A 12,965-nucleotide genomic window follows, 5' to 3' on the forward strand; every position below is an offset into this window, starting at 1 on the left:
GTTGGAGAAAGCAGGCAGGGGTGAGACCAAGAATGAGAATAAGGCCTCCTTCTGAGTTGGTGGAAGAGAAAAGAATCAAACTAGGGATTTTCCTGGTTTTGAGTTCTAATCGTGGAGATCTAAAATTGGAAAGGGCTTTGTAGGACACTTAGTTCAACCTCCCTGCTGCAGGAAATTGAAAGCTAGAGCAATCCCAACAGGATGCTCCAGCAAGGGAGGCCCTCTCCCCCTACTCTGGGGTAACTCATCTGTTTTCGAAGTACTTTTACGATTGGGGAGTTTCTGCCAGTGTTCAGCTGAAATAACAGCAACAAGTTTCTTATACGGTCAACAGATCCTTAAGGTACAAAGTGGTAAAGCAGAACATATCAGTGATTAGAATCTGACTAACAGGTATTTCTCCGTCTGTGACCTTAGATCAATGGCTAGATTGGAAAACATTGCCACTTTTCCAGTAATGTGTATGTTCCAATTAGCTGCTCTGCTGAACAGCCTGGTACCATAGCCAGAAACAGAGCAAAATTACATCATCTTCTCTCTTATGATGATTGTAAGACCGCAGCATATAGGGCAATAGTCTCAGTCACCCCTGCGCAGCAAGGGACATGACCGTTGCCCAGATTCTATCCACTTCTAATTTGGGCCCATTGGGTCTAATCTTGTTGTTTCTGCATGGCAGCCCTTCAGGTGTTTAAAGAGTGTGGTTGTGATCCCTTCAGGCTTCTCCAGGTTGAATATACCTGGCTCCTTCAACATTTCCTTGTTGCATTTGTTTTCCAGAACCCCCCCCCCCCCACACACACACACACTAGTTCATAACTCCACTTCTTAGCCACAGCGCCACAACAGTCCTGTTCGTAACACAGGCAGGATGCTGCTGCTGCAGTCATCTTATTTGTGGGGCTTCCTAGAGGCACCTGGTTGGCCACTGTGTGAACAGACTGCTGGACGATGGGCCTTGGTCTGATCCAGCAGGGTCTTTCTTATGTTCTTATGTTCTGTTATGATTCCAAATTTAGGCAGCTCTTGCAGAAGTTTTTGGAGGGGCTGGGGCAAGCATTGCTGAACTGTGCAAAGTACATGCAGTGCTTGTCAGCTGAGCATCTACCCGGCATGCAGCAGGTCCCAGGGTCAGTTCCTGGCAACTTTAGCTAAGGGGGGCTCAGCGCCCTGAAGAGCCGCTGCCAGTCAGAGCGGACAGTGCTGGGTGAGCAGGTTCAGCGGTCAGACCCTGTTTCAAGCAGTTTCGTCTGTCCGTATGCAGGATCTCTGGGAACTTTTTGGTCGTGTTACCTCTTGGGCGCAAAGCCTTGATGCAACACCAGCTGATCAGAGGAGGTCTTAGCCAAACCACCCTTGTTCACAGTGTATGCATGTGTGTGACTCTCTTCTTCTTGTTGCGATTCAGGAAGTTTGAAGCTACAAGCGCTCAGAACATAGAATTCCTCCAGGTCATTGCCAAAAGGGAGGAGTCAATCCATCAGTCCCAGCTGCGATTAGAGGAGAAAACCCGGGAGTGTGGCTCCTTGGCACGCCAGCTCGAGATGGCCATTGACGATTCCAAGAGGCAGGTTAGTACCTCTTTGTTTGGCAAGGAGCTGTGGGTGGGTTTGGCAGAAATGGAGGTGCTGTTCGAGGTTGCTCTTTCCACAGTGACGGATTTTAAGAACCTGTAGCAGAAGTTCTGCAAGAAGAACCTGAACTTAGCTTTGCCATGACTTAAGAGCAGACCAAGGTGGCACTGGGCAAACATCTCTTTCAAGGGCAGGGGGAAAGAAGGGGAAACTGTACATTTTGAGATGTTTATGGCCTTGTGCTTGAAGATAACTGATTGATGCGAGCACAACCCCCTTTCTTGGGGAATATTGTTGGCTAAGAGAGCCACTGTGGTTGAAGAAGAAGGGTTGGTTTTTATATGCTCACTTCCTCTACCATTTAAGGAAGAATCAAACCGGTTTACAATCACTTTCCCTTCCTCTCCCCACAACAGACACCACGTGAGGTAGGTGGGGCTGAGAGAACTCTAAGAGAGCTGTGACTAGCCCAGGGTCACCCAGCTGGCTTCATGTGTAGGAGAGGGAAAACAAATCCAGTCCACCAGATTAGCCTCCGCTGCTCATGTGGAGGAGTGGGGAATCAAACCCGGTTTTCCAGATCAGAGTCCACTGCTCTTAACCACTACACCACGCTGGTGTCAGACTAGGATCTGGGATACCCAGGTTTGAATCCCCACTCAGAAGACTTGCTGGGTCACATGCTCTCAGCATGAACCCTGGCAAGTATTTGAATGGGAGACCTCCAAGGAGCGTGATGCGGAGGCAGGCCATGGCAAACCATCTCTGAACGTCCCTTGCCTTGAAAACCCTATGGAGTCGTCATAAGTCAGCTATTACTTGATGACAAAAACCAAAACCCAAAAAAATAATCCAGCCCTTGATGGTCTTGTTTCTTCTGCCTGCAGCTGGAACAAACGAAGGACCGAGCGGCATCAAGAGAGAGAGCAGCCCACTCCAAGATGCTGGATCTGGAGACCCAGCTGAGCCGGATGAAGACGGAGCTCAATCAGCTGCGCAGGGGCAAAGATGATGTGAGTGCCCTGCCTGGGACTCTGGGGTGGATCCTGCCACTCCACTGAGCAAAGTTGATTTTCAAAAATTTTTGTTATACATATTTATACCCCACCTTTCCTCTTGGCTCAAGTTGGAAGCCTTTCTCCAGCCTAAGGAGTCTTCCTCCAACTTCAGTGGCTCTTTCACTGGAGGAAGAGCCAGTTAAGTTGGCACAGGGCTACTTGGAGGATGGCCGGATCTTGCCCTCTGCCTCCACACTAAGGGGAGTCCTTTGGGAGGTGGTCAATCAATTTGCCAGAATTGGCGGAACTAATGTTATTGGTGGGAGAGCTTTTTTCCAAGTATAACACTGCTTAGAATGTATCCACAACCAACCTGGGTTTTTTCCCAAAGTAAGGAGAGACTACAGAGCTCCATGGTGCAGAGTGGTAACCTGCAGTACTGCAGTCCAAGCTCTGCTCACAACCTGAGTTCGATCCCGATGGAAGTCGGTTTCAGGTAGCCGGCTCAAGGTTGATTCAGCCTTCCATCCTTTCGAGGTCGGTAAAATACCCCCCTTGCTGGGGGTAAAGGGAAGATGACTGGGGAAGGCAATGGCAAACACCCCATAAACTGCCTTGTAAACATCAGGATGTGATGTCACCCCATGGGTCAGTTCCAATCCCCATTTATCTTGAAACTCACTGTGAGACTGTAGGACAGCCACTCTTCCTCGGGCTAACCTACCTTGCAGAGTTGTTGTGAGGATAAAATTTGAGGAGAGGGACCCATGTTATGCCAGTGTGAGCTCCTTAGTAGAAGGGCAGGATAAAAATGTAGCAAATGGAAAATAAAGAGTAGCACTTATAGATCTGCAGGTCTACCATGTGTAGAGGTATAGAGACAATATCATGTGTAGCTCCGCTGGAGGCTCTACTCAGAGCCCAGATTAAATAGACTAGGAATAGGAAAAGGAAGAGGAAAAGAAAAGGGATGGACTGGAGTGGAATGGAATGGAAATTTTATTTGTACCCTGCCCTCCACCAGAAAAGCCAGGCTCAGGGTGGCTAACCTCATACGTTGTACATAAAAACTGTATAACTCAGCTGAATACTTAAAAAAAACTATGTAGGCTTTTAAAAATGTTGTAGCCAAGAGACATGCAACATTTGACTCACGGTCAGATGACATAAGATATAAAACAAGATATATCAAACAGACACTTTCAAATAGGTGCTGGTATTGACCTTTAAAGCCCTGAGACCAACACACCTTAAGGACCACCTTCTCCTCCCCCCTTCTCGTAGGATCCTACTTTCAATAAGCTATACACAGCAATATAGACCACAGTCCGTAATAATTTATCCGAACAAGTTGTAAAACCATTTTGTGCAGTGCAACTCTATTACCTGCACAGAGAAACCTTCTTGAATAGCTCAGTTTTGCATAGTTTGCAGAAAGCCAGAGAAGTATGAACTTACTTGTTCAAAAACATCTTTGGAGGCCCTGCTTTGGGTGTCTTCTGAAGCTAGAGGTGTGGTGTCCCCAGAAAAGGCTTTCTCAGTTGTGGTACTAAAACTTTTGAACTCCCTCCCCAGGAAGATTCATCTTTCTCCCACTGTCGCTGTCTTCTGCCATTTTTCTTTCATTTGGAATACCCCCAATAGCGGTTATTTGCCCTCGTCCCTGGTTCTGGTAGTGCTTGTGTGTTTTCATCGAATTATTTTATAATTTTAAATGTTGTTTTAGATTATAAGATATAGACAATGTTTTTATGTTTGCTGCCTTGGGGACCCTGATTGGTTGTAATGGCAGCATTAAAAACATTTTTAAAATAAAATAAATAAGTAACAGAAGTTTCAAGCTACCAAAGCAGATTTTGCCCTCTCTGAGGGAATGGCTCTAATAGCTTGGTCTCAGGTTGCTAATTGTGCGGGTAACTGGGATTTCATTTGAAGCCTGGTCACTTAGCTTTTGTTCTGAATCCATTTTGATGAAGAATAGGAAGTAACAATTAAATTGCTGCTGCTGCGAAGACTGAAAGAAATCTACTAACGCCATAATTACTTAAATAGATGTAATAAAAAGGAACTCTATATATATAATTAAAATATTATGGATAGTTCCTTGATCAATTTTTGAAATTCTTAAAGCATTCATATTTTCCTGGAAAGATGGGGTGTTGCTGCTGTTGTTGTTTTGCAATTTGTGCTGGTCCACATTAAAAAAACAGCAGATCCTTTACAGTGGAAGCATATCAACCTGTTGCTTCAGCTGACAAGTTGCAGCCCTTCCTCCAGAAAAGATGAGACTCCCAACAGCCGGCTCTGTGAAGTGGCAGGTCCCCCTCCGCTTCTATGCTGGGCGGGGGAAGGTGCAGCCCGCTAATTGACGGTGGTACCTGCAGCATACCTGCGAGACAGTGATGTGTGTGTTAAGTGCCATCAAGTCGCTTCTGACTTATTTATTTATTATTTACGTTTATATCCCGCCCTCATTCCTGGCAAGCCGGGCTCAGCGGCTCACAACGCAATATAAAAACATCAATTTAAAATCTATATTAAAACATCTATATTAAAACATACCTTAAAAATTCATACCGCATATTTTAAAGGACAGGATGGCCTAATTCAGCTGCTGGCCCATCCTGGCCAGCCAGTGAACACCCCACAACCAGTTGGGGGAGGATGGGGGAGGCCAGCAGTTATAACGTTGGAAAGGCTTCCGGCTGCCCTCAGGTGTAGGCCTGGTGGAACAGTTCTGTTTTGCAGGCCCCGTGGAACTCATTTAGGTCCCGCAGGGCCCTGAGGCTACTTGGTAGACTGATCCACCAGGCCGGGGCCAGGGCCAAAAAGGCCCTGGCCCTTGACAAGGACAGCCGCACGCTCCGCGGCCCTTATGAAAAGTGCCCTCCAAAACTTATTATCGTTAGCCTTGCTCAGGTCTTGCAAACTGAGGCCCATGGCTTTCTTGGTTTGAATCAATCCATCTTATCTTGGGTCTCCCTCTTTTCCTGATGCCTTCAACTTTTCCTAGCATTATTGTTGTTTCCAGTGAGTCTCGTCTTCTCATAATGTGACCAAAGGACGATAGCCTCAGTTTAGTCATTTTAGCTTCTAGGGGAAGTTCAGGCTTGATTTGATCTAGAACCCACTGATTTGTCTTTTTGGTGGTCCACAGTATCCATAAAGCTCTCCTCCAACACCACATTTCAAATGTTAAGATGATTTAGCTTGCATTTAATAGTTCCTTGGGATGTCCTTATCCAGACTCCATCAGTGCATCATTAAGGAAAAAGGCCAAGAAAAGCCCTAGTTCGGCCTAGGTTTAAGGGAGGAATTGCATCATCTGCAGCAGGTACCAGATGCCATTATCAATATCTAGTGTTGATAGAAGTTTATAAAGTGATGCACAGTATGGAAAAAGTGGATAGAAAGATTTTTTTTTCTCCATAAGAACACCAGAAAAGCCATGCTGGATCAGACCATGGCCCATCAAGTCCAGCAGTCTGTTCACACAGTAGACAACCAGGTGTCTCTTGGAAGCCCACAAACAAGACAACAGCAGCAGCATCCTGCTTGTGTTCCACAGCACTTAATATAATAGGCATGCTCCTCTGATATTAGAGAGAATAGGTATGAATCATCACTAGTATTCATTTTGACTAGTAGCCATGGATAGCCCTATCCTCTATGAACATGTCCACTCTGCTATTAAAGCCTTCCAAGTTGGCAACCATCACCACATCTTGGGCCAGGGAGTTCCACAATCCATCTCCCATATCACTTGAACTTGGGAACAATCAATGAAGTTGATACGCAGTAGATTTAGGGCAGGCAGAAGGAAGGCCTTCTTTACACAATGCTTAATTCACTTGTGGAACTCCTTGACACAGGATATAGTGATGGCTTTAAAAGGCAAATTCATGGAAGAAGAGAGGTCCAGAAGCATCCATTTATTAGCCAAGATGGCCAAATTTATTAGCCAAGATGGGCTCAGGGGCACGGTACCCCTGAATACCTGTTGCCGCAGAGCTTCTAGGCATCCCCGGAGTATCTGGATGCTGGATCACGGATATGATTCAGCAGGATCCTTCTTTATATTTTTACTTAAGACATGTCTTCTGGGGGGGAGGTGAGTGCAAATGTACATTTAGTGAAACAAGATGCCATGGGTAAAGTTTTATAAATTTATTTTGCATACAGTTTCTTTTCCTCTTTTCTTTAGTCCCAGGAATGGAATTGGGCTGACCTGCGTCAGGTGATAGCTTCAGAGGGGTTTTGTGTAGGGGTTGATTTTGAGATGTTGTGTGTCTTGGTTTTCCAAACTTGAGCTAATGGGAACAATCAAACAGTGGAACAGCCAGAAGAGGAGCGCCAAAGATGCTGACTAAGGAATCTGGCAGGCTCTTGTCACTTATTACGTTGCAAGTGTTTCAGCTTCCAGATTCCTCTGCAGTGTTTGCTGCATTTTTATCCCACTTTCCAGCCACATTTGGCTCCCAAAGCAGCTCATAGGAATCTAAAAAAAACAAAATAAAAAACCCAATAGAAACGGTCCTTGGGGAACAAACTTTCAGCTGAGCTGGATCCGGGCCCAGTTCAGAGGGCTGACCTGCTGCTTCATCTTCCCTTGTTGGAAGCTGGGGAAGGGGAAACTCTCGGCTGCTTTCTGCCCTGTTCCTTTTGGAGCCTGCGGGAACCTTGGGAATTGTGACACTGGGGAGGGGGGAGTGGGCACAGCAAACAATGGGAAACATTTTATGAGGAAAATTTAGTGTCAGGGGAAAAAATGGAGAGGAAAGAACCACTGGTAGGGTTGCTAGCAGTGCCTTGGCAGATACTGGGAGATTTTGTGGGTGGAGTTTGAGGGAGGTGATGTCACTTCTAGGTGACGCTCTATGGATTTCCCTTAATCCAGATGTCCCCGGCCTTTTTTCATCCTGTGAGCACCTTAGGTATTCTGACACAGGATGGTGGGCACAACCACAAAATGACAACCACAGGTGGCGGAACCAACCACAGTATGTCAAGTGAGGATGTGCATAACTCTGACACTAACTCTTCAACATTTCAGGCAGAAGCTCTGTTTGACAGGATGCCTTTTAAAGTTAACATTGTTTTGAAAAAATTTTTTTTTGCATACGCTCAAAATAAGTATACATATTGAGCTAGTTAGCAACCCTCATCTTGCAGGATCTTTCTTCTATTTTGCAGGCATCTAACCTGGCTATCCCCTTTATGTGAGCTGGGCAAAAGCCCCACATGGCCTCTTCCACTTTCTAAAAACACTTGGGCAGTGCCAAGAAAGGCGTCAGCAGATACCATGTTGGGGGGCCCTGCTATAGAGACCTGAGGCTATAAAGGATTGTGGGGGTGAGGGATAGACAAAGAAAATGGAATTGTGTGGGGGAGACACCTGTCTGTTCCATGGGGCATAGGAAACGGAGCGGAGCTCAGAAGATGGCCCGAGGCATACGTAGCTCTGGATTTCCTCGTCTGATCCTTCTGCACCTGCATGACCCATTGTGGATGGTGGCTTTTTGTGTGTGGGTTGCAGTGAAGAGCTGGCATGAACATGGAAGGCTTGGCTATGCTTGTGCTGTTTTCTGATCCCTTGCCTTTCCTCCTCCTCTAGGCAGAGCGTCGATACGAAAGCCACCTCCAGGACATGAAGGACCGCTTGGAGCAGTCGGAGAGCACCAATCGCAGCATGCACAACTATGTCCAGTTCCTCAAGTCCTCTTATGCCAACGTCTTTGGAGACAGTGCCTTGACAAGCTCCCCAATCCGTCCCCGATCACCCTTCTGATGAGAACCTTTCCCTGCCCCCCCCCAACAGCCAAAACCCTGTTGCTACAAGCCCAACGACAGATGCTGGGGGGATTTACTTAAAGCCATATCTTGTTTAGAAAAATGGACAAGTATTTTTGGGAGTCTGGGTAGCTCAGGGTCTTTATCAGGTTGTTCAAACGAGATACACCTGTACTTAGGACAGAAGGTGTAATGGGAACGAGGCCACGAATGGGTGCATTGCTTCATAAGCCATATGAAATCTTATCAGATTCACGCTCCCCCCCCATACCAGTCTTCTAGTGCCTTACACTAATTGCTTCTCTCCAGGATAACTTGGAGAACTTTAATCGTCTTGCATCTTCACCAACGTTTTGTGACCACTTTTTTCAGGATTCCTTAAACTTCCAAAATCACGTTTTCTCAACGCAGAACAAAAGGGATGTTTTAATCAGCTGTCTGCAGAACTGTGAACCTAGCCTCAAGGCTGTGTCTTCGAGTGGCACTCTTGGGGGCAGACCAGTGTGTGCGTGTGGGGGTGCGTACAGACCATTTTCTTGCCTTCTCCGGCACTCTTCCAGTTATTCCAGCGGGGCAGTTGTCAGTTCAAAGTGCATAACTGTTAACTGTTGCAGGAAAGAAGTATTTGCAGAGAAACAGCACTTTTAAGGAGAAAGGTTTGATTGGCTGTCCTGTCCTTACTAAGGTCTGCCTTAAGGGAGCTCTTGCAATCCAGTTTACAGACCCATGTCATCCTGTTTATTCACCAGTCTCTAATGAGTAAGTCTGCGAAGGGTGATGAGGTTTTTGCTATGATTGTTTTTTTTGTTGTGTTATTGTGTTATGATTTTTTTAATGATTTGTCTGATTATTGTGTTTCTGCTTCATTTGTACGTGTGTGGGTGGATGTGATATCTTGCAGCTAAGCCGTCGGTTGCTGTTTCAAGTGCCTGGCGTGATGGTTCCTATCATATGGGGGTATTGGACTGTTGAGTGCAGTTTGCCTCTCCTCCACGTCTATTAATAGGTTGCTTTTACACTCTTGTATTTTGTGTTTTTGCAAAACAAGGTTTCTTATGGAGAACGTAGAATAACCCTTTATTAATGTCCCATCAGTTTCTGTCCCTGAATAAGTGGTTTTATGATTGGTGATGGAGAAAAATCAGCCAACTGTTATGCTGTTTGCATTTTTTAAAACATATATTTATGTATGAGGCCATTTATGGAAATTTGAGTGAATTTTTTTAACTGTTTCAGAGTTAATGTGTGACTTTTTAAAAAGGAATGGAAAATGGTGCTGTGATAAATCTTTGTGAAGTACAGTAAATTTTATTTGTGTGGCTTATTTCTGTTTACTTTAAAAATACTTTTATTTCTTAGACACAACGGAGCTCATGCTTTTCCCTCTGTTTAATTAACATCTGATCAAAGCTTCCAATATTTTAAAGAGCCAGTTCTAGACTCCCCTCCCTCAATAAGTGGAACATTCATCTTCAGGAACTGGGGTTAAAAGTGAGCCCTCTATTTACAATCAGCAATTTGGGACCCATTTTTATTTTTTGTCTTATAAAGAAAAAAATCACAAAGAAACTAAAATGGTGATGCTACCCTCCTGCACTCCCCTTCATTTCAAGAAGACATTCCGATGCTAATGATCCATGGATGATTGTCTCAAGTGCTAACTGTGCTGTTTGGTTATCCATTAGGCTCTCTCAGTGATTACCATTTGTATATTACATTACTAGGAAACAGCTTAATGAAGTATGTCAGTGGTGTATAATGATAGTTAAATGCGGGATGGAAGGTAGAATGTCAACCACTATAATTTTATTGCTATCTGCTAATCTTTGTTTCTCAAGAACAGCAAGAGCTTAGAGATGGAGTACGAAGACCGGCATTCCATTTCCTGTTATCAGCTTTCTAAAATGAATCTCTGCTGTTCTTAATATGAGCCTGCTTTACAAGGGTGCTGGGAGTTCTACCCAATGACAGACCTCCTTAAATAGGGTATATTTTTCACAATCAGTTTGCTGTACGCAATCAGTTACATAGGAAGACAGAAATGCTCTGGTAAAACAAGCTCACTTAACATCACCCAGTCATGCAAAAGATAACTTATGTTTTCTGGTGGCTCTGCAAACAGAAGATTCCCTGCTTGTTTTCTAGTGATGGTAATTTGGAGTTCTTAGCAAAAAAGAGTTCCTACGCCAACTGCATCTTCGAAATGCAGGCTCTAACCCAATAGCCTCTCAGCTCTCAAAGGCAATGCTCGCATGTATGCAGACATAGCCTGTGGGGAGGAAGGGGCCATAACTCAGTGGTGCAGAAGATACTTTACAAGGTGCCAGCTTCACAGCCTTTCCAACTAAAAAAAATCTCAGGTAGCAGGTGTTAGGGAAGACCTTTTCTTTTTCTCTTGAGATCCTGGAAAGAATGGAGCTTTTCCTTGCTGGCAAGCTTTGTTAGATCAAGGGTCCCTGGCAAGTACACTGCTAACCCACCACCACCACTCAGGAACTCCTGAGAACCTCTAGACTGCACCGCTGAGAAGACCTTTTTCCAGTGTAGTACTAGAACAATAACAAAATAACTTATCACCAATCTGGTAGCACCTGTGCAGTCTAGCACATGGGGAAGAGATTATAAGAAATATCCCAGAGAAGTAGATTGTACTAAGTGAAGCCAAAAAGTCTTTATAAAAAGGTTTATTGCAAAGAAGAGAAAACCAAAGGGAAAGTGTGGTTGGATTCAAGAGGGTGGAAAAACGGCAAACAAAATACAGGAAAAGCACACCACCACCACAACACAGAGATATTTAAATGAAAAGCGGTACACTTGCACTAACTAAGCTAAACATGTCACCTATGCTGTAGCTGGTTCCTCACAGCCTGTGCGGAGTTCCTTGTGGTAACAAGAAGTTGAAGGAGCCCTTAACCCCTACCCAAATTCCTGTAGATCCAGTTTCCATGGAAGGCTGAAAACTGAAGACAAGGGCAAATCCCAAACGTACAAATATTTATGTGAAATGGACTTGGGCCTAAGCCAGTCTCCTTTCCAAGACTGACAAGCGGATTTCTCCAATCCCATGCAAATCCCCATCTCTGATGTCAGAGTAGGGTTGCCAACCTCCAGGTAGTAGCTGGAGATTATCCAGCCGCCAGATCAGATCACTTGGAGAAAATGGCCACATTGGCAATTGGACTCTATGGCATTGAAGTCCCTCTCCTCCCAACCTGGAGCTGGCAACCCTGTCAGAGGCTACCTTTACCAATCAGAGCCACATCCCACCTCCATCTAGCACCTGGTAATGGCTCTGAACTTCCATGACACATACCTGGTCTAGTCTAAACCAGCTGGTCCTTTGTCCAAAAGCGATTAAGTCTGCCATGATGGTCCAATGTGGGTCCTGAATACCTTTACTGTAATGTAATCTAGGGTCCCTGACACTCTAGGTGACACATCTGAGCCTTAGCAAGTTTTAGGATTTCTGCCACACGCACTGGCATAAATTCACAGGGAATAGGCCATAACTTGCTAGGGTTCAAGCATCTCTAGTAGCAAGAGTTAGGAAAGATCTTTCTCTTCTTGTGACTGGAGCACCTGAACCCAAGATCTGCCTTGTTTTAAGACAAGGGCCCCATGCCAACAGAGATTGACTACATCTGTGTATTACTGTAGCCCCTTTTTCACCGTTTCACATCAATACACAAAACTACTTCATAACATGGCTGACCATTGGTCTAGGGTTGCCAACTCTAGCCTGGGAAATTCCAGAGATTTGGTAGTGGTGCTTGTGGCAGGAAGAATATGGGGCAGGAGCTCACCTCTGAACCTGCCGTTTTCTTCAGGGAAATTGTTCTACATAGTTTGGAGATCTGTTGTAATGCTGAGAGCACTCCAGGCCCCCACTTGGAGATCCCACATCAGTTTCAAAATCAGTACCATCCACTATGAGTAGGCAGTGGGTCTTTCACGTTATCGGATCCTTTTAACTAGGGCAGCAAGGCTGGGGAATGAACCTGGGACCTTCTGCCCTCAAAGCCGATGTCCCCACTCACAGATAAAATCACATCACAATGGGTAGGCCGTGTTAGTCTGTCACTAGCAGTAGAAAAGAGCAAGAGTCCAGTAGCACCTTAAAGACCAACACAATATCTGGCAGGATGAAAGCTCATCCCTTGCCAGAAATTTTGTGAGTGGTTCAGTGAGCTGTGGCTCACGAAAGCTCATCCCTTGCCAGAAATGTTGCTAGCCTTCAAGGTGCTACGGGTCTCTTGCTCTTTTCTACTGCTAGGTCAAATTAAAGAGCGACATCTCACTTAAACTGACAGCCCGCAGCGGTCATGATCGTCTTAAGCGACCTGCAGCATCGCCTCTCTGTTTCGAAAACCCCCTTTCCACTGAAACAAAGGAAAGACCGGAAGTTCAGCTAAGAACTCCGCGGGGGCGCGCCTCGCTCCGGGGTTCTCAAGCCGAACGAGCTTCCGGTTTCCGGTTGCTCCGGAAGCGGAAGTTGCTCGGAGGGCGGGGCGGCTGCCCTGGAGCGTTTCCTGGGGCGACGAGTGGCGGCGGCGGCGGCGGCTTCCTCGAGTCGCCTTTCGTTCCCCGTGCGGAGCCGGTCTCT

At 45.6% G+C, this 12,965-nt stretch overlaps 1 protein-coding gene across 1 annotated transcript in view; it reads left to right on the forward strand.

Annotated features, from left to right (window-relative positions):
- The window catches only part of ODF2 (outer dense fiber of sperm tails 2), a 44,688-nt gene extending 36,212 nt beyond the window's left edge, over positions 1–8,476 (forward strand). Inside the window, exons 18-20 of the mRNA XM_056860070.1 lie at positions 1,409–1,571; positions 2,462–2,587; positions 8,187–8,476. Coding sequence (XP_056716048.1) covers positions 1,409–1,571; positions 2,462–2,587; positions 8,187–8,360 — 463 coding nt within the window. The 3' untranslated portion in view covers positions 8,361–8,476. The remainder of the gene's footprint in view (positions 1–1,408; positions 1,572–2,461; positions 2,588–8,186) is intronic.
- The last annotated feature ends 4,489 nt before the right edge of the window (positions 8,477–12,965 follow it).

The sequence above is a fragment of the Euleptes europaea genome, chromosome 14, assembly GCF_029931775.1.
Source record: "Euleptes europaea isolate rEulEur1 chromosome 14, rEulEur1.hap1, whole genome shotgun sequence".
In the NCBI taxonomy this organism is placed as follows: Eukaryota; Metazoa; Chordata; class Lepidosauria; order Squamata; family Sphaerodactylidae; genus Euleptes; species Euleptes europaea.